This window comes from Canis lupus, chromosome 6 (genome assembly GCF_003254725.2).
Source record: "Canis lupus dingo isolate Sandy chromosome 6, ASM325472v2, whole genome shotgun sequence".
NCBI classification, from domain to species: Eukaryota; Metazoa; Chordata; class Mammalia; order Carnivora; family Canidae; genus Canis; species Canis lupus.
The window spans coordinates 36,222,139-36,249,467 of NC_064248.1; the positions used below are offsets into that span (position 1 = coordinate 36,222,139).

A 27,329-nucleotide genomic window follows, 5' to 3' on the forward strand; every position below is an offset into this window, starting at 1 on the left:
CAATGCTGTGCAACCATCACAACCATCCATTTCCAGAACCTTTCATCACGTAAACCATGACATCTTGTTATACTCCAGGTGTTTCAATCCACAACAGAGCTCAGGCACAATTATCAATTTGGACTTTGTTCAACCACAGATAAAAAAGGGAGAAAAATAGGAGCAGGCCCACAAACTCTGTGATGTGTAGTGCTCGCAGCATGATGGGGCTTGGGGTCTTCTCACTGCTGCTGCCCATCCTGGTGGGCTTGGCCAGCTGCCACCCCATCCCCGGAAGGAAGAACTTCAACAAGCTCCTGCTGATATCCTTCGATGGCTTCCGCTGGAACTACGACCAGGATGTGGACACCCCCAACATGGACCGCCTTGCCCAGGAGGGCGTGAAGGCCAAGTACCTCACACCACCCTTCGTGACAATGACCTCTCCATCCCACTTCACCACCATCTCAGGTAAGTTCTGCTCTGCAGCCAGTCTGCCAGTGCTAGTGGAAGCCTCAGTACTTGTTATTCCCTGAGACAGAGCCCATTCTCAGTCAGCTCTCAGGAGACTGAGGCAGTTCATGCAACTGGAAGAAGCACTAGCTTAGAATATTCCGGTTTTTAGAACCCTACTGGCTACAGGGCACCAGCCTGCAGACAGAATTAGGACCTCTCCAGCCCCCGCTCCCTGCTCCCTGGGCCCCCCTGCCCCTTTACCTTGCCTTATACACAATGGCTTGTGATCTTTTCCAAAACTAAATCATTAAAAGAACTTCATAAAAATAATAAAATATTAAACTTTAAAGAACTCAATTATATTAGATGACTCCCTGGCTTATTATTGAAAAGCTGGAGGGACACCAACGCTCTTTGATTTTTTTTTTTTTTTTTTTTTGGTGGTTGTTATTTTGTTTTGTTTTCAAAGATTATATTTATTTATGTATTTATTTGAGGAAAGAGAGCATGAGTGGGGTGGAGAGACAGAGGGAGAGGGAGGAAACAGACTCCCTGCTAAGCAGGGGGCTTGATCCCAGGACCCCAGGATCATGACCTGAGCTGAAGGTAAATGCTTAACCAGCTGAGCCACCCAGGTGCCCCACCAATGTGCTCTTTGAAGAGAATTCAAATTTTGTCTTTCTGTGCCCCAGAAAGTCTCATGACCTGGCCCCTGACCCACTGTTTCCTGGCCTCTCTCATCTCTCTTCCCCTCACATGTTTCTCTCCAGATCACAAAGGCCACCTGTCTGTATCTCCACCCAGCCCCCACCTGCCTCAGGGCCTTTGCCCTTGCCAGTCTCCCTAGCTCACCTGGAGCACGTAGTCCGAATGGGGGAGACAAGCAAAGACACTACTAGATCTCATCAATGAGGAGAGGCACTGAGAAGGAAGAAGAGAGTTTCTTCAAGAGAAAACAGCAAGGGCAAATTGACTTGCAGTTGGAGGCAGGGAAAGGCTGAGATGGGACAATTGAACTGAAAACTGAAAGAGACCTCAGGAGACAAAGAGAAAGGAAAAGTGTTCCCATATTCAAGGCTTCTGTGATAGGAAGGAATGTGGTCATTTCAAAATTCCAGTTGCCAAAATGCAAAGGATTTCATTATAGTAAGAATAAGAACAGCTTCCATTTCTCTAACATGGGCCTGAAGCCAGGCATGTGCTAGGTGCTTTGGCTTCAATATCTCCAACACAACAATACTGCAAAGCAAGTGTTGTCCCCATTCCACAGATGAGAAAAACAAAGCTCAGAGAGGCTGAATAACTAATTCATCAGTGACTTGGCCAAGAATTGGGCCAGGGGGAAGCCAGGCCTAGAATGAATATGTCCCTGGCCACATGAAACTAGTTCTGCCCAACTATGAGTCTGGGATCCACAGACCCCTCTCATGGGGTAAAGAGTGGTGCCTGGCAGCATGAGCCTCACCCCTACCCAGAGAACCATTCCTTCGAGTCCAGGGCAGCTCCCGGAGCCTCCAAAATGATACACACACTGCTGGTACCTTTTTTGGGGAGAGGGTTTTATCACTTCCATCAGACTCTCAAAGGGACACTTGAATCAGAAACTTAAAAAATAAAGCTGAATAACCACTCAGAGGGAGATCTGCTGAGAGAGATTTTCCTATATGTAAACTCTTTGAGAAGCAAGTCATTCGGGAACTATTAGTGCCAGGAAGCAGGAACTAAATAGCCCTTTTCTGGAGAAACCGAATGCTACTTCCCAGTGGCATTAACTTCATAACACTTAAAAGATCTCCCATGGGCAGACTCTGGGTCCCTGAACACTGAGAATATGATGGGCACAAAATATTATAAGGCATGCCCACCTTTTATTTATTCCCAGAAGGTCTTCAATGAGAAGATATAAACAGTTAAGAGAAAATTTTTAAAATTATAAAATCACTGCAATTCCTCTCCTACATTCATTGCCAGTGGGAAATGGAAATGGGTACAGTTTTAATGCAGGGTAATTTGGCAAAATCGGGGCAGCCCCCGTGGCCCAGCGGTTTAGCGCCACCTTCAGTCCAGATCCTGATCCTGGAGACCCGGGATCAAGTCCCATGTTGGGCTCCCTGCATGGAGCCTGCTTCTCCCTCTGCCTGTGTCTCTGCCTCTCTCTCTCTCTCTCTCTCTCTCTCTCTGTGTCTCTCATGAATAAATAAATAAAATCTTTATAATTAATTAGGCAACATCAAGTACAATCAGGAACTTACAAATTTTCTTATTTGGCAAATTCAACTTGCAGGACTTTATCCCACAGATATATATCTGCTGGGTAGAAAACGATGTACAGTGTACATACAAAGTTATTCATTGCATTGGCATTTATAACCACAGGAAAAATAGAAACAACCTAACTATCCACCCAAAGGGGAATGGCTAAATAAAATACCAGACATCCATAGAATGTCATAATCTATTACCTTTAAGAGGAAAAATGAAGAAGTTCTTTGTGCCGTGATAGGAAGCTATCTCCAAAATGGATTAAGTGACAAAACCAAGATGCAAAGAATGTGAGTAGCATGCATATATGGGTTCATATAATATGTGTGTGTGTGTGTATATATATATATATATGTGCAATTATTTTTTTAAGATTTTATTCATGAGAGACACAGAGAAAGAGAGGTTGAAACATAGGCAGAGGTAGAAGCAGGCTCCATACAGGGAGCCCGATGTGGGACTAGATCCCAGGACTCCAGGATCTTACCCTGAGCTGAAGGCAGACGCTTAACCGCTGAGCCACCTAGGCGCCCCTATATGCAATTATTTATAGGTGTATAGAAGACCTCTGGATAAATAAACAAGAAATTGATGATACTAGTTCCTCCAGGGAGGGCAGTGGGTGGGAGACTTTGAACTGTACCTCCTGTGTACTTTTTAGATCTTAGACCAAATGAAATGTACTGCCTATAAATAACAAAATGTTATACATCAAATAATCTTTTTAATTAGCTCACTGTGAAAAAAAAAATGTTCCTTTGAACTCTTTTATTTTTAACCAGACCTGCCATTTATTGAGCAGGTAAACATTCACTCGACTTTGACTTTAAAACAGGTTTTTCACGGAGCCTAGGTTGCTCAGGTTGCCCTCCCTCTTTACAGGCTAGACGTCAGGGGTTCAAAGATGCACAAATCTTTTCTGGGGCAGAGGTAGGATTCAAACTCAGTCCTGGATGGTTACAGTCACTGGCTCTTCAATCCCTTCCCTCCAGCATGACTACAGCCCGCCACCATCTTTGATTCTAATTAAGTAATCATTCCAAATCCCTCTGAAAGATGTTGCCCACCCTCAGAGATTCCAGGCAATAAGTATATATCCTGAATATGTTGTATTAATAAAACAGAGGCTATCCCAGGCCTAACAAAATCCCCAGCATTTGTCTTCGTGAGCTGGGCTCAAGCAGACCTCTGTCTGACTCTAATGTGAGAAAGAATCATCCATAATAGAAAAAATAATGGATAAAATTCGTACTGTCAGCACCCAAAGACCTCATCAGATTCCAGGGTGTAAGCCTGACACAAACTATGGGAAAGGGGGCTCTCTTAGCTCAATGACTAATTAATTGGTCTTCTTACAAACACCTCTGGGCGATTTAACACAGAAGAGAGAGGAGGAGGAGGAACCTGACACACTGCTTCACATCTCAGCTGCAATACTACGCACAGCTCCAACACAGGCTCAAGTCCAGGAAGCCATGTGGCCATCTCTCTGAGCTTCCTAGACAGAGTTCAAGGGGCAGAGGCCAGGCGATCTCAGGCAAGGACCAAGGTCGGGAGAAGCCATGCCCCAGGCACAAGGATCCATGAGCAAGCCTCCCTTAGATAGCTGACAAAGCTGCCTGGGGCCAGTATGCTGCCCCCCTCCACCCCCCCCCCCCCCGCCGCCATCTGCTGCCCTTATCTCCACGGCAGGGCCTCCTCATGCCAGGGGGCTGTCAGGTGTGTGGATATCTCAGCCCTCACCCCAGAGCCAGGGTCACATGACCCTCATCAATTTCCCCTGCTGCTGGTAAAGAAAGTCTTCCTGGAGAGTTTTAAAGAGTTTCCAACATATTCATTTCTTCATTCAACAATTATTGTTTTAGCATCTCTGTTGGGCCTGGGAGCGGCAACAGTGGCCAACTACATTTAAGTGTCTCCAAGGTCTTGCCACTTCCTAGGGCTTACCTCATGACACAGTCTCATGTCCCCTCTGTTCCCAGATTCCACAGATGTTTTGGGGGGTTTGTTTCCTTTCCTCTGTAGCTCTGCCAGGGAGAGAGATGAAGAGCCCCTTTCTTGTGCCTTTTTGTCTCCTTTCTCTGACAGCTCAAGGAATCAGACAGAGAAAATGTATTCTCACTTGGCTGTGTCCCCACCAAACCTTTTTCTGCACCACCTGCTCCTCTAGCTCCCATAAGGGGCAGAGCTTAGGAGGAATACCCACTTCCCATGCTTTCTCCCTCTCCTTGAAGCAGAGAGGACAGACGTCCTGAACAAAAAACTCAGGGAGGGAGGATTTCTTAAAAACTGGCTATTTATTAAAAATATCCTACCTCATCACCTCTCCACATGAGACAATCTTTACATCCTCACAAAGAATGTATATTTTTCCTCCAAGTATCGGCCCTCCCAGTACCACCTGCAAGAGGGGGAAGTGGGGCCCCTATCTAGAATCAAAGCTCCAAGGTGCAGGGCAGCCCTGGTGGTGCAGTGGTTTAGCACAGCCTGCAGCCCAGGGCGTGATCCTGGGGACCCGGGATCAAGTCCCATGTCAGGCTCTGCATGGTGCCTGCTTCTCCCTCTGCCTGTGCCTCTGCCCCTCTCTGTGTGTGTGTGTCTCTATGAATAAATAAATAAAATCTTAAAAAAAAAAAAAAAGCTCCCAGGTGCAAAGCAAGCCCTGGTTCTAGAGGAGACATTTTCTCTCCAGCTCCCCAAAGCTGGGCACAGACCTGCATACTAATTAAAATTAAGTTCATCCCCTCCCTGGTTGAATGAACCATTACTTCCTCCAAGATACTTTTCTTCTAAAAAAAAAGATCGTTTTCTTCTTCCCACCTGGTTTCATCATCCCCACCCCCAATCTTCATGACACACACACACACACACACACACACACACACACACAGGAGCTTTGCCACAGCACCTGGAAATTTCTTAAAATAGAATGATGTATTAGTTTTCTATGGCTGCAGAACTAATTATCACAGACATAACAGCTTAGAACAACACCTTTGTATTATCTCTCCATTTCCATGGGACAGGAGTCAGCACCACTGAGCTGGGGCCCCTGTTCAGTGTGTCACAAAGCTACAATCATGGCGTTGACTGGGATGGGGTTCACTCCCAAGCTCATGTGGTTGTTTGAAGAATTCATTTCCCTGCAGCTATAGGACTCATGGCAGCTTTCTCCTTTGAGGCTGCAAGAGAGGGCCTCTCTGCTCTAGATCCTCTCTTAAGAGCTCACCTGATTAAGTCAGGCTCACCCTGGATAAACTCTCTTTTGATTAACTCAAAATGAACTGATTAGGGTTCAAGAGATCTGCAGAATCTCTTCAACTTTTCCATGTTCTGTTGGTTAGAAACAAGGCCACAGGTCCCACCCAAGCTCAAGGGAAAAGAGTTATACCAGGCATATATATCAGAAAACAAGAGCCTTGAGGGCCATTTTGGAATTCTGTCTACCATGGACAAGGTCCTTGATGGGGCTCAGATAAACAGGGGGTGAGCATCCGTCTTTGTAGAAAGGCAAAAGGTAACACAGGACACGCCCCCATAGTGAAGCTCCAGAAAGCCTGCAGAATTATGGCTAATCCCTGAACCATAGGAGATAATGGATGTCCACAGAGGCCGGGCTTTCCAATCATAGTGTGTCACCACGTCAGCATTAACTCTTTCTGTTGCTTAGGCAAAAATGATGGGGGGGAGGGGGCTAAGGAAGGGAGGACGGGGAGGAAGAGTATTAATTTGAAAGTAATTATAGTCATTTCCTAGGGCTGCCATAACAAAGTACCACAAGCTGAGCAGCTTAAAACAACAGAAATGTATCGAGTGCCTGGCTGGCTCAGTCAGTGGAATATGTGAGTCTTGATCTCAGGATTGTGAGTTCAAGCCCTACACTGGGTGTGAAGATGATTTGAAGATGAAAATATCTTTAAGGGTTCCCTGGGTGGCGCAGCGGTTTGGCGCCTGCCTTTGGCCCAGGGCGCGATCCTGGAGACCCGGGATCGAATCCCACGTCAGCCTCCCGGTGCATGGAGCCTGCTTCTCCCTCTGCCTGTGTCTCTGCCTCTCTCTCTCTCTCTCTCTCTCTCTCTGTGACTATCATAAATAAATAAAAATTTAAAAAAAATAAAAGAAAAGAAAATATCTTAAAAAAAAAAAAAACAGAAATGCATTGTTTCACAGTTCTGGAGTCCAAAAGCCTAAAATCAAGCTGTTAATAGAGCTGCATTCCCTCTCAAATCTATAAGGAATCCTTCTGTCTTCCTCACTTCTTGTGGTTCGTTGGCAATATTTGGCATTCCTTGGCTTATAGATTCCATCCTCCACCCAATCCACAGAATTGTCCCTGTGTCTCTGTTTTCACATGGCCATCTTCTTATAAGGACACGAGTCATTTGGATTAGGGGCTGCTGCATGACCTCAACTCTATAGTGGCCCAATTCCCAAATAAGGTCTCATTCTGATGTCTTGGGGCTTAGGACTTCAAGTATCCTTTTTGAGGAACATAGTTCAACTCACAACAGTACTATGAGACGTAATCAATATCTATAGGCATTAATAATCCAAGTCCTCAGAATGATCAATCTCTCTCCTTTCCCCCTCCCTTTCTTTCTCTATTTCTAAGAGTGACCACAAAATTCCCAATATTGGCTTTCATTGGACCAATTTACTTCTCAGAACCAACCTCTGTGGCCTGGGGTGGGGGGTAGAACAATGCTGAACACCCAAGCTAAGACTACATGTCCACCCCCAGGTCAGGGTTAAGGCAACTGGCAAGCACCACACAAATCAGGTGGACTGCAAGTGGAGGCCTGGTGAGTTCTCAGTGGAAAGTCAAGCACCGTTATAAGAGAAAAGAGCAATGGAGGAAGGACTGGCAGGAGGTGCCAAGGTCCACCTCACTAGCCTGATGGTGCTTTTGATGTAGAGATGGAGGTATGCGATCCAGTGCCCCAATACTCAGTCCCAAAAAATCACACCTTCACCTCTGGGACTGCTCAGTGGGCATGGGCTCCCTGTAGATTCAGTAAGCACACGTGCAAACAGCCATCTTCCAGGATGGCCCCCCCAGTCTCTCTGAACTGTCCCAATTCCCCTCAGATCTCACCAAAATGAAAAGCCATTCTCTGACGGTTAGCAGCTCATTCTCCTAGTTTAAATCACCTGATTCCTTCTCCCTCTCCAGAAGCCTGTACTTACTGCTCCATCACTGGTAATGACAGTGAACATTTTTGCAATCTCAGTTTTTATTGCAAAGTGATTGAGGACCAGTGAGAATAACTTATGCTGCTGAAACTAAGGAAATCCCGCCAAGCAAGTGGTGGGTGGATAGGAAGTCTTATGCAGCAGCATATATTTTTCTCCCCCAAGGAACCTACTGCAAATAAGAAGCTATCACCACGTTTCAGACAAAGGCTACAGAAAACGTAAGCTATGATATTATAATTCGGCAATTTTACATCTAGTCAAATAGATATGGATCAGAGGTGAAAAGGGAACTCACGTAACTACAGGATGGTTGAGAATAATAAAAGTGAGGTCCTCTCTGCTCAACATTTTCTCCTTTCCTGAAAGGGTACTCAATGGTAGGTTCCAGCTCCCTACCAGCCAGAAATTAAGTCTTTCCCAATTCCAGAACCCCACCAGGACAACCCCAAAACTAGAGCCACCACTTATAACTGTGTAGATTGTGTACAGCACAATTCTAGGAAGGTTATTTTCATTAACACTATGTTGGTGGTATCCCCTGGAGGTGCACAGGGCACAATTTGCACAAATGATCGATTGCTTACATTCTATCCCAAAATCAATCTATAAGAGGTAAAAATTCTTCATAGATGTCATAACCACTCATGAATCCACCCCTCCTTCTATCTGACATAGGAGTAAAGGAAGCACGGACAAATGTACTTGGATGATCTTTAAGACTAGGGAGGGATTCTCAATATCTCACCACTTACATTTTGGGCCAAATCATTCTTTGTCTTAGGGGGGCTATCCTGTGTGTTGTAGAGCATTTAGCAGCATCCCTAGCCTCTAAGATGCCAGCACCATTCCTCCCCTAGTTGTGATAACAAAAATGTCTCCAGACAAATGTTCCTTGGGGTACAAAATCACCCCCTAGTTGAGAATCTTTGGACTAGACATATAATACACAAATTACATGTAAATCAGAAAGCCAAAGGCAACCCATGTGACACTCTAACCAGTGAAAAACAGAGTCTGAAAGAGGTAAGAGAGGTAGGGAAAGGGAAAGGAAATTAAATCCCTGCTGCTGATAATAATACAAACCATGCAGATGTTGTTGGAAACCTGGATAGAAGATGCCATAAACCTTAATCGGCTCCCCCATCCTGCTTCCCCAGAAACAACTCTCCACTGAAAAAGTCCTGGAAGTCAACAAACTCCCCAAAACATAGATGAACAAAGCAAAGAAAAACAGATGGAGACAGAAAAGATGTGCTTCCAGCACCAGTCATTTCCACAAGGAGAGAAAAAAGGAAGCCACGAAAATAAAGAAGGCTGGAAAACCAGGATATTTCCTAACTTTTCATTATGCTAATTTCCAACATGTAGAAAAATCAGATGCTGATGCTTCAGGTCTATGGATTACACAGTAGAGGGATCCCTGGGTGGCACAGCAGTTTGGCACCTGCCTTTGGCCCAGGGCGTGATCCCGGAGACCCGGGATCGAATCCCACATCGGGCTCCCGGTGCATGGAGCCTGCTTCTCCCTCTGCCTGTGTCTCTGCCTCCCTCTCTCTCTCTCTGTAACTATCATAAATAAATAAAAAATTAAAAAAAATTTTTAAAAAGTACCATAAGCTGAGTGGCCTAAAAAAAAAAAAAAAAAAAAAAAAAAAAGCTGAGTGGCCTAAAGCAATACAAAGTCTAGAGGCCAGAAGCCCAAAATCAAAATATCAGTGGGCCATGCTCCCTTTACAGGTTCTAGGGGAGAATCTTTCCTTGCCTCTTCAGCTTCTGGTACCTGCCAGCATTCCTTGGTTTGTGGTCACAGCCTTCCAATATCTGCCTGCACGGTCATGTTGCCTCCTCCTTTTCTGTCTGTGTCCCCTCCTCTTCTGTCTCTTATAAGGAAATTTGCCTTTGGTTTTAGAGCCAACATGGGTAAATCTCTTCATGTAATGATTTTCAGGATGATCTCTTCATGTCAAAATCATGAACCAATTACATCTGTGAAGACCTAGTTTCCAAATAAGGCAACATTCACAGGTTCTGGGAATAAGAATATGAACATATAATTCGGTGGGGGGCTCCATTCAGCCCACTATAGTGGTAAGAGGAGAAAATGAAGTGAGAAAAAAATGTAGAGGACAGATCTCATTTCTGTAACAGTGGCCAGTAAGGCAGGACAAGGGTAGAACTGTGTGTTAATAGAGTTCCCAGATGGAACTCAAGTGCAGCTGTCTGCTTCCAGCTATTCAGAGAGAAAGTTTCTGTTTTTGACAGCAGATTAAAGGAAAAGGTGGAGTATGTGAAAGCCCATTCTCTGTTGGCCTAGTTCCTAAGGAATCATGCCTCTGCCTTAGGGCCATTCTCAAGTCTTATTCAAGGATAAAATGACTTATAGATGAGCATAATTAAAAAGCAATGTCAAAAAGCAGCAGCAGCATTTTTCATTTGCACTTACCCATGAGCAAGAGCAGTTTAGTAAAATGGGCTTCTAAGATTTTATATTCTCTGTCCAAAAAATGGCTGCCATCATGAGTCCTCGTGTTGGAGACAAGCCTCAATTCTGTAACAGTAGTTGATAAGGTTTTAAATTTTGATTGGTTCACCTGTCCTCATTTCAAGTACTTTTGCTATGGGTCCAGTAGATTATCAATGGGTGGCACTCTGGTGTGTAAACTTGGGTGAGTGTGGTTTTGAGCTCCAGTGGGGGCTGTCTTCCCATCAGTGTCTTGGCTGTTCTTCTCAATAAGCTTGTCAGCTCAGGAATGGAACACTGGATTGATTTATGGTGGTTGGTTGATGTGATTTGGCAACTGTTTTTTCCTCACTGATTTCATACTAGCTGGCTAACACAACATTTTCTTCTTTGGTTTTGGGAATGTGAACTTAAATGAATCACAAATCAGGAGGAAAATGAAGACATGCTTATAGTCTATATGATGGATTAAAGGAATTAGTGACTAACATATAGCAGTTCCTCAAATTTTTGTTAAAGAAAGAAATGCATTAAAGTGTATCTATGCCCAAATGGACTATCTGTAAATATACACTGTCACACCTGAAAATTAGTAGGTAGGAACAGAGCAAATGTTTAGAGCAGAGGAGGAGGCATGCCCTTATTCAGTTATTAAGTTATGGTATGGATTCTTTTAATCCATTAAAGTATATTTTTTCCCAAATTGACTTTGAACTAAGTTAGTTTCTGTTTACTACTTGTTCAGATCATACCCAGCCATCTGCAAATGGGGCAGAAGTAAGAGGGAGTTTGTTCAATTAAATTCAACAAATATTGTTGAATGTCTAGTAAGGATATAATCCTATGCTTTGTGCCAGGGATATATCAGAATAAACAAGGCACAGCCCTACTCTTAGGAAGTTTATAAACTAATGGAATAAACATATTTGTAGGCAATCATCTGAAATTCAAGAGGAAATGAGATGGATGCTAAATGGAAAGTATACGGGATCCCTGGGTGGCGCAGCGGTTTGGTGCCTGCCTTTGGCCCGGGGCGCGATCCTGGAGACCCGGGATCAAATCCCACGTCGGGCTCCCTGCATGGAGCCTGCTTCTCCCTCTGCCTGTGTCTCTGCCTCTCTGTCTCTCTCTGTGTGACTATCATGAATAAATAAATAAAATCTTTAAAAAAAATGGAAAGTATAAGCAGGATAGAATGGCATGAGTGCCATGTGTGCCCAGTTCCAATGGTACTCCCTGACTCCTCTGCAATGCAGCAGAGGCACCCATTTCTTGTATGATCTGAAGGCCCATGAAGGTTTGTATTTAGATAGGTGTAAGTCAGGTCTAGTCGTGACCTTAGGATCAGGAAAAAAAAAAGGAATCGCTTTCATCTATCACAAGCCAGGAATAGCCTAGAACATCAGCAAAAACGGAAAAATCTGCAGGTTCTAGAGCAGAGCTTCTGGGCCAAGAATCCAGGACTGAGATGATGAGAAAAAACAAGTTATGAACCAACTCAGCCATTTTTTTCATCATAATCAAAAAAAGAAAAGCCCATCAGCAGTCTTACTGGGTAGATACCAGACCCTATTTTAGTTCAAACTTTGGAACTAACCTCTCAAGTCTTCTAACAATGGCCAAGAGAGTGGTTTGCCCACAACAATATAACTGAACAACACTGTTCGCTTGTTTCCAAGTGCATATCATGTGAGAAGTTTAGATCATTAACAAAAAAAAGCACTAAGCAAACCCAGGCTACATAATCCTTTCAGCAAGGTAACTGACAATGGGTACAACTGGGGCAGGATATTATAAAACCATCTCTATCTACTTCTGCCCAAGCAGTGAACTGCTTAGTTTTAATAGTTAAAAATCACAGCAAATACAGTTGACATTTGAACAATATGGGGGTTACTGAAGGTGAAGCCCCACACAGTTGAAAAATCCATGTATAACTTTTGACTCCCCAAAAACTTAACTACAGATAGCCTACCATTGACCAGAAGCCTTACTAATAACAGGGATGATTAATATGTCTTATATATGCATAATAGTCTATATTCTTACAATAAACTAAGCTAGAGAAAAGAAAAAAATTTTTAAAGATTTTATCTATTCATGAGAGACAGAAAGAGAAAGGCAGAGGGAGAAGCAGACTCCCCGAAGAGCAGGGAGCCCAAGGTGGGACTCAGTCCCAGGGCCCTGAGATCATGACCTGAGCCAAAGACAGACACCTAACCAACTGAGCCACCCAGGCTCCCAAGAAAAGAAAATGTTATTAAGAAAATCATAAGGAAGATAAGATACATCAACAGTACTGCAGTGTATTTATCGAAAACAACCTGGCATATAAATGAACCCACACAATTCAAGCCTATATTGTTCAAGGTTGAACTGCATTTGCTCTTGCCTTCCACCAGGCTCCAGCATCACCTCTTCTGTGCAGCCTTCCCTGAACCCCTTTTCTGTGTTCCCAATGCACTTTGTTCGGCGTCTATTGAAGTGTTGATCACCAGCTATGTCAGGAAACAACAGCTGTTAAAACACAGAAATCCTTTCATGCTAGCTCAAGAGAAACAACTGCCCTGCAAGGCTCTAACAGGCAAACTCAAGCAAGGGAACCAAATGAGAGACAGAGAAAATAGAAAACAGAGTGAAAGAAAGCAGACCTTATGTTTCTGGTTCTCAAAAGCCTAGTGTCTTCTAATCAGCCCCAAGAACTCTCTTGTCTCTGCTCTACTCACTCACAACCAGTTTTCTCTTTTTGCTCCGAGCCCACCATGAGCTGATTAGCTACTGCATCTCTTGGTTTAAGTCTTGAAAGAGAAAAAAAAAAAAAAAAAAAAAGTCTTGAAAGAGAGAATTGGGTTTCTCACCAACCAATTGAATGTGGGAAAGAGATGTCATGTGGTAAAAATATGGTGCCTAGCCCTGCCTCTCAGCAAGGCCCATTCCTAGGGGAGGTCTTTTTTTTTTTTTTTTTTAAGATTTTATTTATTTATGAGAGACACCAAGAAAGAGAGGCAGAGACAAGGCAGAGGGAGAAGCAGGCTCTATGCAGGGAGCCTCATGTGGGACTCGATCCCGGGACTCCAGGATCACGACCTGAGCCGAAGGCAGATGCTCAACCACTGAGCCACCCAGGCATCCCTCCTAGGGGAATTCTAAGAGAAGGTACCTGTGAGCATTACAGGCACCCCAGAACATCCTTTATCTCTTTTTAACTCTCTCCCCCCATCCCTTAGACTGTAAATGCTATGGCACAATCAAGGACAATACTTGGCTCAAAATGTTTGAGAAAGAGAGGATTTGGATCAAACACTGGACTTGATGGTTTCCCAAATTCACCCTGCAAGTGTTTGAGATATAAACAAAGGTCTCTGAAAATCAAGAGAAAGGAATCAAATCTAGCTGGCTTGGTTCCCACACCTGAAACGCTCAGTTGAGTGAATGCGCCTTGCCATAACTGGTATGGTGTGGAAGTAGGCATTATACCCAGATTTTTTTTAATTTTATTTATTTATTCATGAGAGACAGGGAGAGAGAGGCAGAGACACAGGCAGAGGGAGAAGCAGGCTCCATGCAGGAAGCCCAACGTGGGACCCAAACCCAGGTCTCCAGGATCACACCCTGGGCTGTAGGCAGGGCTAAACCACTGAGCCACCTGGGCTGCCCTATACCTTGATTAAAGCATAAGTAGCAAGCACCAGGAATCATGTTCTCTAGGAGAGCTCATCCTACTTCCTATTTAACCTGCGTAATTGCCCACATCGCAGACATGTAAATGACATGGATGACAGACTGTCAGAATGGATAAAGCCAGAAAGGCCCTTGGAAATCATCAACCCTTTCATTTTTAAAAAAGATTTATTTATTCATGAGAGATACAGAGGTGGGGGGCAGAGACATAGGCAGAGGGAGAAGCAGGCTCCCCACAGGGAGCCCATGTGGGACGCGGTCCCAGATCCGAGGATCACGCCCTCAGCGGAAGGCAGATGCTCAATCGCTGAGCCACCCAGGCGTCCCTCAACCCTCTCCTTTTATGGAGGGGAAGACTGATTCCCAGGGAGAGAGCAGGTGCTTACAAGAGCCAAACTAAGGTGTCCCACCTCTGAAAGCAGCCCCCTCTGTGCCATTGCACTGCAGGGAGGACAGCGTCATCTGACCCAAGTGAAACCAGTTCCTTTGCTGCTACTGGAACTCCAGGCACGATCAACAGTGTTGCCTTCACACAGCTTTTCCAGTCCGGTCCCTGACTCTCTCCAGAGTTGAAAATGCAATTTTAGTAAAACTGCTGCTCTCTGCAGCTGTTCATTTCTTAGCATTTCCCATCCTTTGTCTTGTTCTGCCCACATTCCAGAACTGGCCCTTAACCAGGATAAAGAGCCTTGAGCAGTAGGAAGGAGGAACCAAGGGGCAGTGAAATGTCTTCTGGGTCATTGCTGGTCCCAGCTGCTGGCTGGATTTAGAACATGCCTTTTAAGTGTCAGAGTGGAAATAACCCAAACACCATGGAGACAGTTCCCTTTGTGCAATTACTGGGACTAGCCATGCCACAGAATAGAAGGGTCATACTCCCTGAACTCATTTTAGGTTAGGTGTTTGAAACTTGGGTGACATCTCTTTGAGGGAAAAATGGATTCTATTATTGGTTCCCAGAGTAGTCTACTTAACTGATATCATAATTGACCTCTGGGTCCCAGAGCCTGGAAGACAGAATTACTGGAGGGAGAAGTTTCTGTGCCTGCAGCATCCTCTGCTTCTTTCAATCCCTCCTCCAAATCCCCCAGTGTCTTTGGGCACCCAAGCTTCCCCAGATACTGAAGTACTCCAGGTTTTGATGGCTACCTGCTCTCCCTTTGGTCACTCAGAGGAGCTGCTATCAACCCAGATTTTGGAGTAATGAGCAGTCTGCTAGAACTAATCCACATCCATATGTGAATGGCTAATAGCCCCTGAACCAGTAGTCTGACATGTCAGTGGGCACTAGAACCACCTGGAGAGCTTGTCAAAATGCAAGTTCCCAGACCCCACCCAAGAGGTGTGAATTCAGCAAGGCCTAGAAGGAGACCAGGGAATTTGTGATTTTTAACAAGTAGTTCAATTGATTCTAATGTTGGCAGTATAAAATACCATGGATAAATACTAGACTAGGTGAATTGACAGATGTTTGTCACTTTAGGGTGATTTGCTCTTTACTGGGCAGGAAGAGTCACCTAGAACAGAATCCAGGATTTACAAGTTAAAAAAAAAAAAAAAAGGCAAAAGCAAGCTATTCCCTGGATGATTTGACCCTGTACTTCCGTTTCATCTGCTGTGATATGGCACAGCTCAGCCATGAGAAAGTTTGGACACTATAACAAGGAGACAATTCATTGTAGATTTCAAAAGGCTTCCATTACTCATTCCCGAGGCTCTAAAAGTTCTTGCCTACTTGGGCCCCACCTATCCATAACAAAGTACTCTCACCTGTGGTGTTTCACCCCACTCCTGACATACGGTATAGCAGAGGGATTAAGAGCCCAGACTGCAATGCTCAACACCACCAGTCATTCAGGAAATGCACATCAAACCCAACAAGATACCATTGCACATCCACTAGGTTGGCCATAACCAAAAACAGGAAGATAACAAGTGTTGATGAGGATGTAGAGAAACTGGAACTGCTAGACACTGTTGGTGGGAATGTAAAATGGCACAACCACTACGGAAAATAGTCTGGTAGCTCTTCAAAACATAGAGTCACCATGTAACCCCAGCAATTCTATTCTGAGATATATACCCAAAAGAATTGAAACCAGATACTTATATATGAATGCTCATAACAGCATTAGTCACAATAGCCAGACAACCCAGAAACAACCTAAATGTGCATCAATGATGGATGCATAAACAAATTCTGGTCTATTCATACAATGGAATATTATTCAGCCATAAGAAGGAATGCAGTACAGGGCAGCCTGGGTGGCTCAGCGGTTTAGCACCGCCTTCAGCCCAGGGCGTGATCCTGGAGACCAGGGATTGAGTCCCATGTCAGGCTACCTGCATGGAGCCTGCTTCTCCCTCTGCCTGTGTCTCTGTCTCTGTCTCTCTCTCTATGTATCTCTCATGAATAAATAAATAAAATCTTTAAAAAAAAAAAGGAATGAAGTACAGATATACGCTACAACATAGATGAACCTAGAAAATATGAAGCTAAGTAAAAGAAACTAGACACAAAAGGTCATATATTGTGAGCTTTCATGTCTATGAAATGTCCAGAGCAGGTAAATCAATAGAGACAGAAGCAGATTAGTGGTCAATAGCGGTTGGGGGAATGGAGGACTGGAGAGTGACTGCTAATGCGTAGTTTCTGCGTAGGGTGATGAACATGCCTTGGAACTAGAAAGAGATGATTAGGGATGCCTGGGTGGCTCAGAGGTTGAGCATCTGCCTTTGGCTCAGGGCATTATCCTGGAGTCCTGGGATTGAGTCCCGCATCCCGCTTCTCCCCCTGCCTATGTCTCTGCTTCTCTCTGTGTGTGTCTCTCATGAATAAATAAGTAAAATCTTAAAAAAAAAAAAAGAATGAGATTATTATTGCACGACATTGTGACTATACTAAATGATACTGAATTGTGCACTGAAAATGTTAATAGCTGGGATGCCTGGGTGGCTCAGTTAGTTAAGTATCTGCCTTCAGCTCAGGTCATGATCCCAGGGTCCTAATATAGAGCCCTGCATTGGTCTCCCTGCTCAGTGGGGAGCCTGCTTTTCTCTCTCTCCCTCTGCTGCTCCCCCTGCTTGTGCTCTCTCTCTCTCTTTTTCTTTCTGTCAAATAAATAAATAAATTCTTTAAAAAACAAAATGTTAATGGTTAATTTTATCTTATGTGAATTTTACCTATTAAAAAAAGTATGGGCTGTGGCCAAGCCTCCTGGATTCAAAGCCCAGTTCTGCTACATGATTTTGAGCAAACTCTGCGCCTGTTTCCTTAAAGAGAGAACTCTCTAAAGGAGGGGCTATGATAGTAGCCACCTTGCAGGGTTGTTGGGAGCATTAGATGAGTTAATGTCCCTACATCTTAGCTTATGACATGGTGGTAAATATGTGCCATGATTTCATCACACAAACCCTATATGCTAGTATTCAGGCAACCGAGGCCAGGCAGGTTAGGGGCTTGTTTAAGTTCACACATCAAGTTCAAAAGCCAAGTCAGGGTTGGCATCCAGCTCTCTTGGACTCTAGGTCCATGCTTTTCCACTGTTGACCATCCAATTTTATTCCTGATCAGGGATCTTGACCCCAAAGCCCTAATCCCTGACAGAAGCACAACTTCTTTCAGTGCCCCTAAGTGTGGTCTACCTACAAGGCAGAAACCATAAAGCAACAATGGTTTTTGCTTCTTCCCAGCTGAGGGTTTTGGCCATCCTAAGGGGACTTTACCCACCAGCAGCCTGGCAATGACTGAGCCAGTGAAGAGCTTTCCCTTCTCAGTTTCCATGACTATCAAGTTCTAGTCACAAAATGTCCTGCCTTGATTTAACTGGGAAATAGGAGAAATCATCACTATCTTATTACAATCACTAGGGTCACCCAGAGGATTCTGTCCCAGCAGGTAAGGAAGTGGACTCTGCTATCCCCATGGATCTTTTGGTTCACTCTTTAGACTGACCCCCAACATGTACTCCCCTTTTCCTTGGCACAATGTAAGGTTACAGGTTTTTTCTGTATCTGGTTCATTCTTATGTTTTCAAGAATAATCTAGCTTAATCACATTCCTCAATATCTGCCTTCCCTCTCTAAGGAGAGAGAAAAAGGTCTATACCTAACTATGTCAGAAATCCTTCCTAATTCCATTGTTTTCCTCAAACAGCATGGGAGTCCTAGGAAAATCCCTGTGATGTTTCCCAAGAATTGGGCCCACTGGATATTCAATATTGAATCAGATCATTGCCAGCAGAAGACAAGGAAAATCATTCCATAGGAAATATCCAAATTCCAGGCTCTTACCTTCTGGACACAGAATAACCCAAGTAACCTGGCCTCCCCATGCCCTGCCTTCCCTCCCACATCAGGCTCCACAGTCAATACCAGCTTCCTCCAAGACTGTGAGGTCTGTTCCAGGGAGTAGATCCAATCTGGCAGTTGTGAGATACAATTAGCCCTTCCTTTATGGCCACCAACATTTGCACCTCCAGAAAACCAAGTCTGAAGCTCCAGGGCAGCCACCCAGAGCAGCAATCCCCCAGAAGAAGTAGGCCAACCAGAAGGATGTTGGGGGAGATCTTAAGATCACTTTGATACCCCCGGCAGTATCCATTCATAGAACTTACCAGCACCTTCCCTCTTTCATTCCCAAGGTCGCTGGATTGAAGATCATGGTGTGATTCACAACATGATGTTTAACACAGAGACACGCTGGAAGTACTCCTTCAAGACTACACAAAAGAAGACTGAGTGGTGGGACAATGGTGTTCTCCCCCTCTGGATCACAGCCCAGAGACAGGTACTATCAGAAACCCTGGTTTGACTTCCAGGGACACTGCTTCTCATTCCTATGCATGTGGGACGGGGGTTAGAAGCTGTGATCTTGGACAGCCCCGGTGGCGCAGCGGTTTAGCGCCGCCTGCAGCCCAGGGCGTGATCCTGGAAACCCTGGATCGAGTCCCACGTCGGGCTCTCTGCATGGAGCCTGCTTCTCCCTCTGCCTGTGTCTCTGCCTCTCTCTCTCTGTCTCTATGAATAAATGAATAAAATCTTTAAAAAAAAAAAAGCTGTGATCTTGAGAAAGTGACTTAACTTCTCTAAACATGTTACCCTAAATGTTTAATGGGAATAACAATGATGTACTTATTTAATAGATTTGATGTAAGTATTAAATGAAATATGCATTTAGCCATTATCGACGGATGAGTCTTTTGAGGGCAGAGTCTAGCTTAAACATGATTGTACCTCCAGGGCTCACCCTAGTGTCTGAATTCAGCAGCTCTTTCAGAAATAACTGTTTATACACTGGCCTCAGACTTAAGCATAAAAGCCCTTAATAATGAAGTTGACCATTTAATGAATCTTCAGACCATGAAAAACTCTGAGAACATTCACTTGAAAGGATTCCAGTGGCCATTTATTATTGCTTCAAAAAGGCAGACATCAGAGCTGCATGTTTAAGTCCCCGTCCCAAATCTTCTGTCAGCTTCGTGTTTTCTTAATCAGCTTCCACAATCATCACTTCAGAGTAGAACCTCCTCGTCTTCCCCAAGATACTAACCTTTGCTCCAAAGGTCCCCTTTTCACTGGCACTTCATCTCTGTGCTCCAACATACACAGGCATGTCATGCAGCAAGGTAGTGCTGTTGCAGCTCAGAATGCAGGTTGTGGACTTAGACTCCCGGAGCAGAATCTGGCCAGCTCCACCCTTGTCCGCCTGTGTGACCTTGGGCAAAAACCTCTTTTCTGTGCTTGATTTGCCCCACCCATAAAATAAAGATTATCAGAGTCCCTGCTTCTTAAGCTCATTGGGAAGGTTAACTGAGATAATGCATATAACATGCTGAAAACAAAATGTTCAAAAATTCTTAGTCATTAAAGGAGGCTGAATCATTATAGTGCTTCAGCTGGTCACTACAGCTCTAAGCTAGAGCCATCCGATAGAACTTTCCTTGATGATGGACATGTTCTACTGCACACTGTCCAACATGGAAGCCACCAGCCACATAGGATTATTGAGCCTTTGAAATGTGACTAATGAGACTGAAGAACCAAAATTTTAATTGCATTTAATTTTTATTAATTTCAATTTAAATCTAAATACCACGTGTGGTTAAAGGCTACAATATTGGGCAAATTAGCTCTCAGGGAATCATAGGGGATTGTCAATGAGTCTACTTCAGCTCCATCTTTCCCCTGTCAGGCTCTAGACTCTTTCCTCTTCTGTCACTTTTTTTTAAAAGATTTTATTTATTTATTCATGAGAGACACAGAAAGAGAGGCAGAGACACAGGCAGAGGGAGAAGCAGGCTCCATGCAGGGAGTCCAAAGCGGGACTCAATCTCAGGACCCCAGAATGACGACCTGAGCCGAAGGCGTAGGTCAACCACTGAGCCATGCAGGTGCCCCTCTGTCACATTTTTTTAACTTTGAGGCAGAGATCATGCAAATTAATCCTGTCCCCCCCGCCAAAAAAAAAATAGCATTCATAACTTTACTATATGTGCCTAGTACTGACTTAAGTGCTTTACATTTATTAATTTATAATAGTTCTTTGGTAGGTGCTTTGACTATGCCCATTTAACAGGGAAGTAAACTGAAGCCGAGAGCACTGCCATAACTTCTCAAAGTCACAAAGCTATCAAAAGGCAAAGCTGAGATTTGAATTCATTCTGGGTTCAGCAACTCTTAACTCTTAACCATAACATATTACTTCTTTGGCTAATACATTTAGCCGTGGATTTCATAGTGAATCACGTATTTGTCTTGCTGCTAGGGAGGTGTGGGCAGTCTTCATTAATTCACTGTTCAAAACCCAGGACCTCCCTAGTCTCTTGGTATGGTATTTATTCATTGATATGAGGCTTCTGGTAGCATTCTTTCCTGTAGTTTTTCTTATTCATGGTTCTTGTCTCATTGCCACTTGTTTTTAGGACTTTGTTTCCTTCTGCTCAATTCATACTCAGAGTGTTCTTCCTCTTTGCTGAATTCATAAGTGGTTGTGCAAAAACAGGATCTGGTGCAGGGCCAGGTGACTGACAACATGCCATGTGTTTGGCAAGTGAAAGTCAAGCTGGTATATCTCATTCTACCATTGACATCCTGCCATGGGACAGGACCATTGGCCAGCTCCTTGAGGAGTTGCCAGGAAAGCTGCCTCAATCAGAGCAAACCTATGGCCCCAGGTCAGCCTCCCAGTAACAGTATACCAACTGCCTTAAAGGTTATTCAGGAGCCCATCTATTAGGGGAGTGGCCTGACTTGTATGCATCACTGGGAAAATCCATCCTTCTCCTGAGTCTCTTCCAGGCAGGCTTGGTGGAGATTGAGGCATTCACCTTTAATAGGACTAAAATGTTTTCCTTCCATGACACTAATGCTTCCAGAGTCCATCAAGATACATAAGAATTGACATGCCTTGTGGATGATGCCTAAAAAATAGGATTCCTGGCCACATTTGTTTCCATAATTCACAGCCCAGGAACATATCCAGACTCCAGAAAGACTTCGCTAATGGTCAGGGTATGAAAAAAGATGCTCCATTTAGAGCAAGCTTGGATTTTAAATGAGCATGCCTGGTAACTGAACATGACTAATGACTGAAGTGGTTCACCAAGTTCAGAAGTCCTAATCCTCAGAGAAAGGCAGGCACCCATGACTTAAAGACCCAGGAAAACCAGGGCAGCCCCAGTGGCTCAGCGGTTTAGCGCCACCTTCAGCCCAGGGTGTGATCCTGGAGACCCAGGACAGAGTCTCACGTCAAGCTCCCTGCATGGAGCCTGCTTCTCCCTCTTCCTGTGTCTCTGCCTCTCTCTCTCTCTGTATCTGTCATGAATAAATAAATAAAATCTTTAAAAAAAAAAGGCCCAGGAAAACCATAAAAACCTAGGAGCATGTTTTACCTCTCTATGGAGGACCTATAGAGCATAGTAAGGAGTGAAATGGAAGGGAATGTTCTGAGTGACATCCCCATGGCTGCCAAGAGTCTCTATCAGGACCATTGTAGGCTACAACTAAAAGGGGATTTGGAGAGAGGGTGGGGAGGGCAGCTACAGCTATCACTGTAAGCCAGGTCTCCTAGACTTGGAAGAGCTGTGAGCAAGATGATGCCAGCTGCTTTTGCCTAGAGCATTAATAACAAGATAATTCATCCCAATATTGACCCAAAGCATGTCTTTATTATGCATCAAAAGGCTCTAAGAATAATAATCTGACCTCCAAAAGGGTGTGGAAGGGGAGAAAAATAGAATCTTGGCCACCTGTCTCCTTCCGTTCAGTGACTCCTCTGGAGCACAGAAAAGCAATGAAAACACTCAGAATCAACCTTGACTTCTGAATATCACATACATGGAGTCCATCTCTTTCCACTCAATCACTTCCTAAAAGGAGAAACTAACTCCTTTCCCTAAACCACACATACTTCCCACCAAAGCACAACCATGATGAAATATGTTCAAGGAAAAAAAAAAAAAAGAAAGAAAGAAATATGTTCAAGGGCCTTCCTTTTTTTTTTATTATTATTATTATTTTTTATTGGTGTTCAATTTACTAACATACAGAATAACACCCAGTGCCCGTCACCCATTCACTCCCACCCCCCGCCCTTCTCCCCTTCCACCACCCCTAGTTCGTTTCCCAGAGTTAGCAGTCTTTACAAGGGCCTTCCTAAAACAAGTTCACCTTGTGACTTTCACTCTATCCTAAAGGAAGACAAGACAAAATGCAAAATCAAACTGAAACTTCTGTTCTAATGATTAGTTCTGAGAAGTTTGGTGGACTCTGTTCAAAACCCAAGGATTTTGCCCATAGGAAGTACCAACTCTCGTTTTAAAAAAGCAACTTAAGAGTAATAGCCACATTGATGCAACACTACACTAAGGAAGAATAATGAACCTAATAAAACCAGCGATTTTCCAATTGCTATTGCTACTGGAAACACTGATTATGCTAATTAAAGGGTAGAATAGTAAATACCCACTCTTTTGCATCCTATTAAGTGCTCAGATTATTTCTCAGAAGTATTTGTTGAAAATAGCACTTTTGATTATCACAGGTCCCAAATAAGCAGAATTGTGTGAGTGTGTGTGTGTGTACACACACTCAAACATGCATTTCTCTCTGTAGCTTCTTCCATGGAGCAGTATAACTCTTAAAATCCCTATAGGACAAAATGAAAAAAAAATCATAGTTTCCTAAGGCTACAGCTTGAGATATCTTTAAAGAAGGTGTGCGTTGTAGGACGCCTGGGTGGCTCAGCGGTTGAGCATCTGCCTTCAGCTCAGGGTGTGATCCCATGGTCCTGAGATCGAGTCTCACATCAGGCTCCCTGCATGGAGCCTGCTTCTACCTGTCTCTGCCTGTCTCATGAATAAATAAATAAAATATTAAAAAAAAGAAGGTGTGCATTGAGAATACAGCACAAGAAACCAATTTCAAGTTGGGAACACCTGAGATTTAACATGGAAACATCAAGAAGTCAACCGGATATGTAGAGCTGCCTAAGTCCCTCATAATGTTAATGTCAGTTTATTCTAGATAATAAAATAGCCAGTCAAACTATGTTCTACAAAATGTTGAAAGTTTTATCCTTCCAGCCAATTCCATACTTCAGAGCAAAGTCAATTTATATGTAAGTTAAACAAAGTACCATCGCTAAAAACTGAGAATTATGAGTAATGCCAATCAGAAATGCAATAAATAAATATTAGAGGATTTGCAAGTTAAAGCAACCATAGAAATTCTATTATCAGAAATGAAAATGTGTTGCCTGAAGAGATTACAAATAAGATGCTAGAACCCAAAAAAGAAAGAGCTTCTGTAACTATTTCCATAAGTTAATCAGAAGTGAGAATAGGATGGGTTTTGCACCCATAAAAGCAGATGCAATTCATGCATTCATTCAACATGTATTTAACCAACAATTACCACCTACTGTAAGCCAGGCTTCTTCTGGGTCCCAGGAAAAGAGCAGTCAATAAAATCAACATGGTCCCTGATCTCATGGAACTCACATTCTGAGAGAGGGAAAAAGACAGTAAACAAGAAACATATTAAGATAATTTCAGATTGGGTAAAGTGCTTTAGAGAAAATAAAACTAAACCACATGATAGAAAATGAATGCTGGAGGGCAGAGGATACAATATTTCACCTATAGCTATAAATAGCAGAGCTTCTGGGCCTTGCACAGTATTTAGTATTAAGACTTCTGTCTTGGGATGCCTGGGTGGCTCGGTGGTTGAGCATTTACTTTTGGCTGAGGTCATGATCCCAAGGTCCTGGGATGGAGTCCCGCCCCAGGCTCCCTGCAGATAGCCTGCTTCTCCCCCTGCCTATGCCTCTGCCTCTGTGTGTGTGTGTCTCATCAATTAATAAATAAAATCTTTTTAAAATAAAAGACTTCTGTCTTATTTCAAGTTTCAGGGATTTGGTACATGTAAGGCATTGAGGGAGAGTTCTCAGGAGATAGGAGTGAGGGAAACTGAAAGGGCAGAAGGTAAGTGAGATGTGATCACAGTTAGAGACCAGCTTCAGCCTAATCCCACAAAGACCTTGGAGCATAAATTGCACCTCCATGGTATCCCAACCTGAGGCAAGGAAGCTGGTCTTTTGTCCTCCCAACAGTCAATCACTGGCCATGGGCAGCTAGGAGTGAAGGAGCATTATAGAACACCTTCCCAGGTGAGGCAAGATTTGGTCACTTGGCTGAAAGTCTGAAGGTAATTTTCTGGAATGTGGAGCAGCTGAAGTGAATGCGAGCACAATGGTCCTGTAAGAGGATCTGGGTAGAAAGCCAACAGTATCCCCTACAACTTCCAAATTGCTTTCCTGCTTCTCTCTCTCTCTCTCTCTCTCTCTCTCTCAAACAGTACATTGGAAGTTCTGTCATTACTCTTGGTCATACTTTTCTGCTCGTTTGTTGACCAATTAGCCACAACCCAGGTGCCATTATCCCAAAATTATTCCTGGTCATTTATTCTCCATTCCAAATCAACACACTGATGCCACCATCATCCTTGGTTCTCCTAAAACCAATGAACTTTTGAGTTTTTCAGAACATCAAAATCTTGGCTGATACAGGAAGTGTCACAGTACATTCTTCAAGTTAATAGCTTTGCTAAGACAAAACAAAGTACTTGCTCCCCAAATGAGGTCATTCATTCACTAAACCAAAAATCCATTGAGCCCCCACTATGTACATGTCCTGGTGGAGGAGCTCCTTTACAACAGGACTTATTTAGTGAGATGTGTCCATCTCATTGTTAGCTCATCGGTGAGCATATATAATTCTTTTTCCTAACAATTTTACCAAGCTTTGTCAAAAGCCACCTTTCTGCTGAAGTGGATCACTGAAGAATATTTTCATGACTTTGCAATCATGTATGTTGTTAAAAACAACCCCACTTTTGGTCCAAAGCCTTCCTCTGGCCCTTTCTCCTCCTACTCAGAAGTCCCAAGATCAAATTTCATTGGCTCTGACTGAGACATGGGCCCAAGACTGAACCAACTGCTGTGGCCAGTGGATGCAATATCCTCTGCCACAATCACATCCCACCTCTGGAGCCTGATGTGAAATCCACACAACCCAAACCAGCCAGAAGCAAGGGCAGAGTCTCTAAGGGAAGTGAGGGTTCTCTAAACCAGCAGAAGTGGAATGGGTGCTGGGCAAACCTATTAACTATCCTCTACACAATTTGGGGAAGGCTTTGTGGTGGTTTGCTAGACCTGGAGGCAAAGAAAAGAGTGCCTACCACATGCAAAACATAATCCCAACACTTCATCTTGAAGTTATCTGGCTTAATCCTCACAAAAATACAATCAACTTTTTGGCATTTTATATGTAGAAACACTGAACCATAAGATATTAAAGAACTCACTCACCATCACCAACATAGAAAGTATCATTTTTCCTCCACTCCAAGGCACTTTTTTTTCATTTTACCATCTCTAAAGTTGGAGTGCATCTTACAATCAGTGGAGTGTTGTGGATTAACAGGCAGCATTTTGGGGATCCCTGGGGGGTTCAGCAGCTTAGTGCCTGTCTTTGGCCCAGGGCGGGATCCTGGAGCCCCGGGATTGAGTCCCACGTCGGGCTCCCGGCATGGAGCCTGTCTCTCCCTCTGCCTGTGTCTCTGCCTCTCTCTCTCTCTCTATGTCTATCATAAATAAATAAAATATTTAAAAAAACAGGCAGCAGTTTTCTTCTAGGAGCACGTAAAATAATAGCATGTCTTGCAACAAACAGTGTTGTAGATTTGATGAGATCCTGGTGAAGCCAGGAATGAAGTCCAATCCCATCTGACTCCAAAGCTCACGTGTTCTCTATGCCTTTGGACTAGGGCAGGGACATCAACAACTTAAGCTTTGCCTATTATTACAAAGATATAAGAAACAGCCCTAATAGAATTCTCTTCCTGTGTTTACAGGGGAGGAAGACAGCATCATTCCACTATCCTGGGGGAGGTGCAAAGTACAAAGGGGAGGCTGTTCAGCGGTCCCTGGTGGAGTCTTATACTCACCCAGATAGCAACGAGACAGAGTGGAGGGAGAACATTGATATTGTCATGAACTGGTTCACCAAGGAAGACTTTGACTTTGTTACTCTGTACTATGGAGAGCCAGATAACGTGGGACACAAATTTGGGCCTGAGACAGAGAACAGACGAGTGATTATTCAGCAAATCGACAGAACTATTGGGTACCTGGTGGAAGCCATTGAGAGGCACAGCTTGACCAACCACCTCAATGTCATCATCACATCAGACCATGGCATGACTACTGTAAAAAAGAAACCCAATGTCACTGAGATCCTCTTGATTGACTACATCAAGTTCAACGACTCGGTCAAGTTTGATATCGTGGACTATGGTGGCTTTGGGATGCTCCTGCCCAAACCAGGGCAAGAGGAAGCTCTTTACCAAGCGCTGAAGAATGCACACCCTCACCTCAATGTATACAAGAAGGAGGAATTCCCAGAACGCTTCCATTTTGCCAAACACAAGCGGGTCCTGCCAATCTTGATGTATGCCGACTCTGGTTATAACATCAATGGGGTGAGTTGATTCTAAAATGAATAAAGTCATCTTGGGTCTGGGAGACAGCCTCTAGAGAGAAAGAGTTCTGAAAAAAAAACTAAAATATAAGCGGTAACCCACTGTTTCCTAAGTGTTTCCCACCCCCAACCCCATATCCCACCCAACCAACCCTTCCCATGTTACCACTATGCAATAATAATGACAAACATCCCTCCCTGACCAAGGCTCTGTCCAGCCCTGTACTAAAATTTTAACATGAGTTATTTCATTT

General features: G+C 43.8%; 1 protein-coding gene across 1 annotated transcript; it reads left to right on the forward strand.

The window, feature by feature from the left end:
- The first annotated feature begins 200 nt into the window (after positions 1-200).
- On the forward strand, positions 201-27,085 carry LOC112679056 (ectonucleotide pyrophosphatase/phosphodiesterase family member 7-like). The gene is made up of 3 exons (XM_035718185.1): positions 201-450; positions 18,679-18,824; positions 26,450-27,085. Exons 1-3 carry the CDS (start codon positions 201-203, stop codon positions 27,083-27,085), a joined length of 1,032 nt encoding a protein of 343 aa, XP_035574078.1.
- The last annotated feature ends 244 nt before the right edge of the window (positions 27,086-27,329 follow it).

Bases quoted from the DNA above. Each gene is read 5' to 3' on its own strand.
- LOC112679056 (XM_035718185.1), top strand. From the start codon at position 201: ATGATGGGGCTTGGGGTCTTCTCACTGCTGCTGCCCATCCTGGTGGGC. The intron at 451-18,678 runs GTAAGTTCTGCT...TTCATTCCCAAG, and splicing joins CCACTTCACCACCATCTCAG to GTCGCTGGATTGAAGATCAT. The intron at 18,825-26,449 runs GTACTATCAGAA...CTGTGTTTACAG, and splicing joins GGATCACAGCCCAGAGACAG to GGGAGGAAGACAGCATCATT.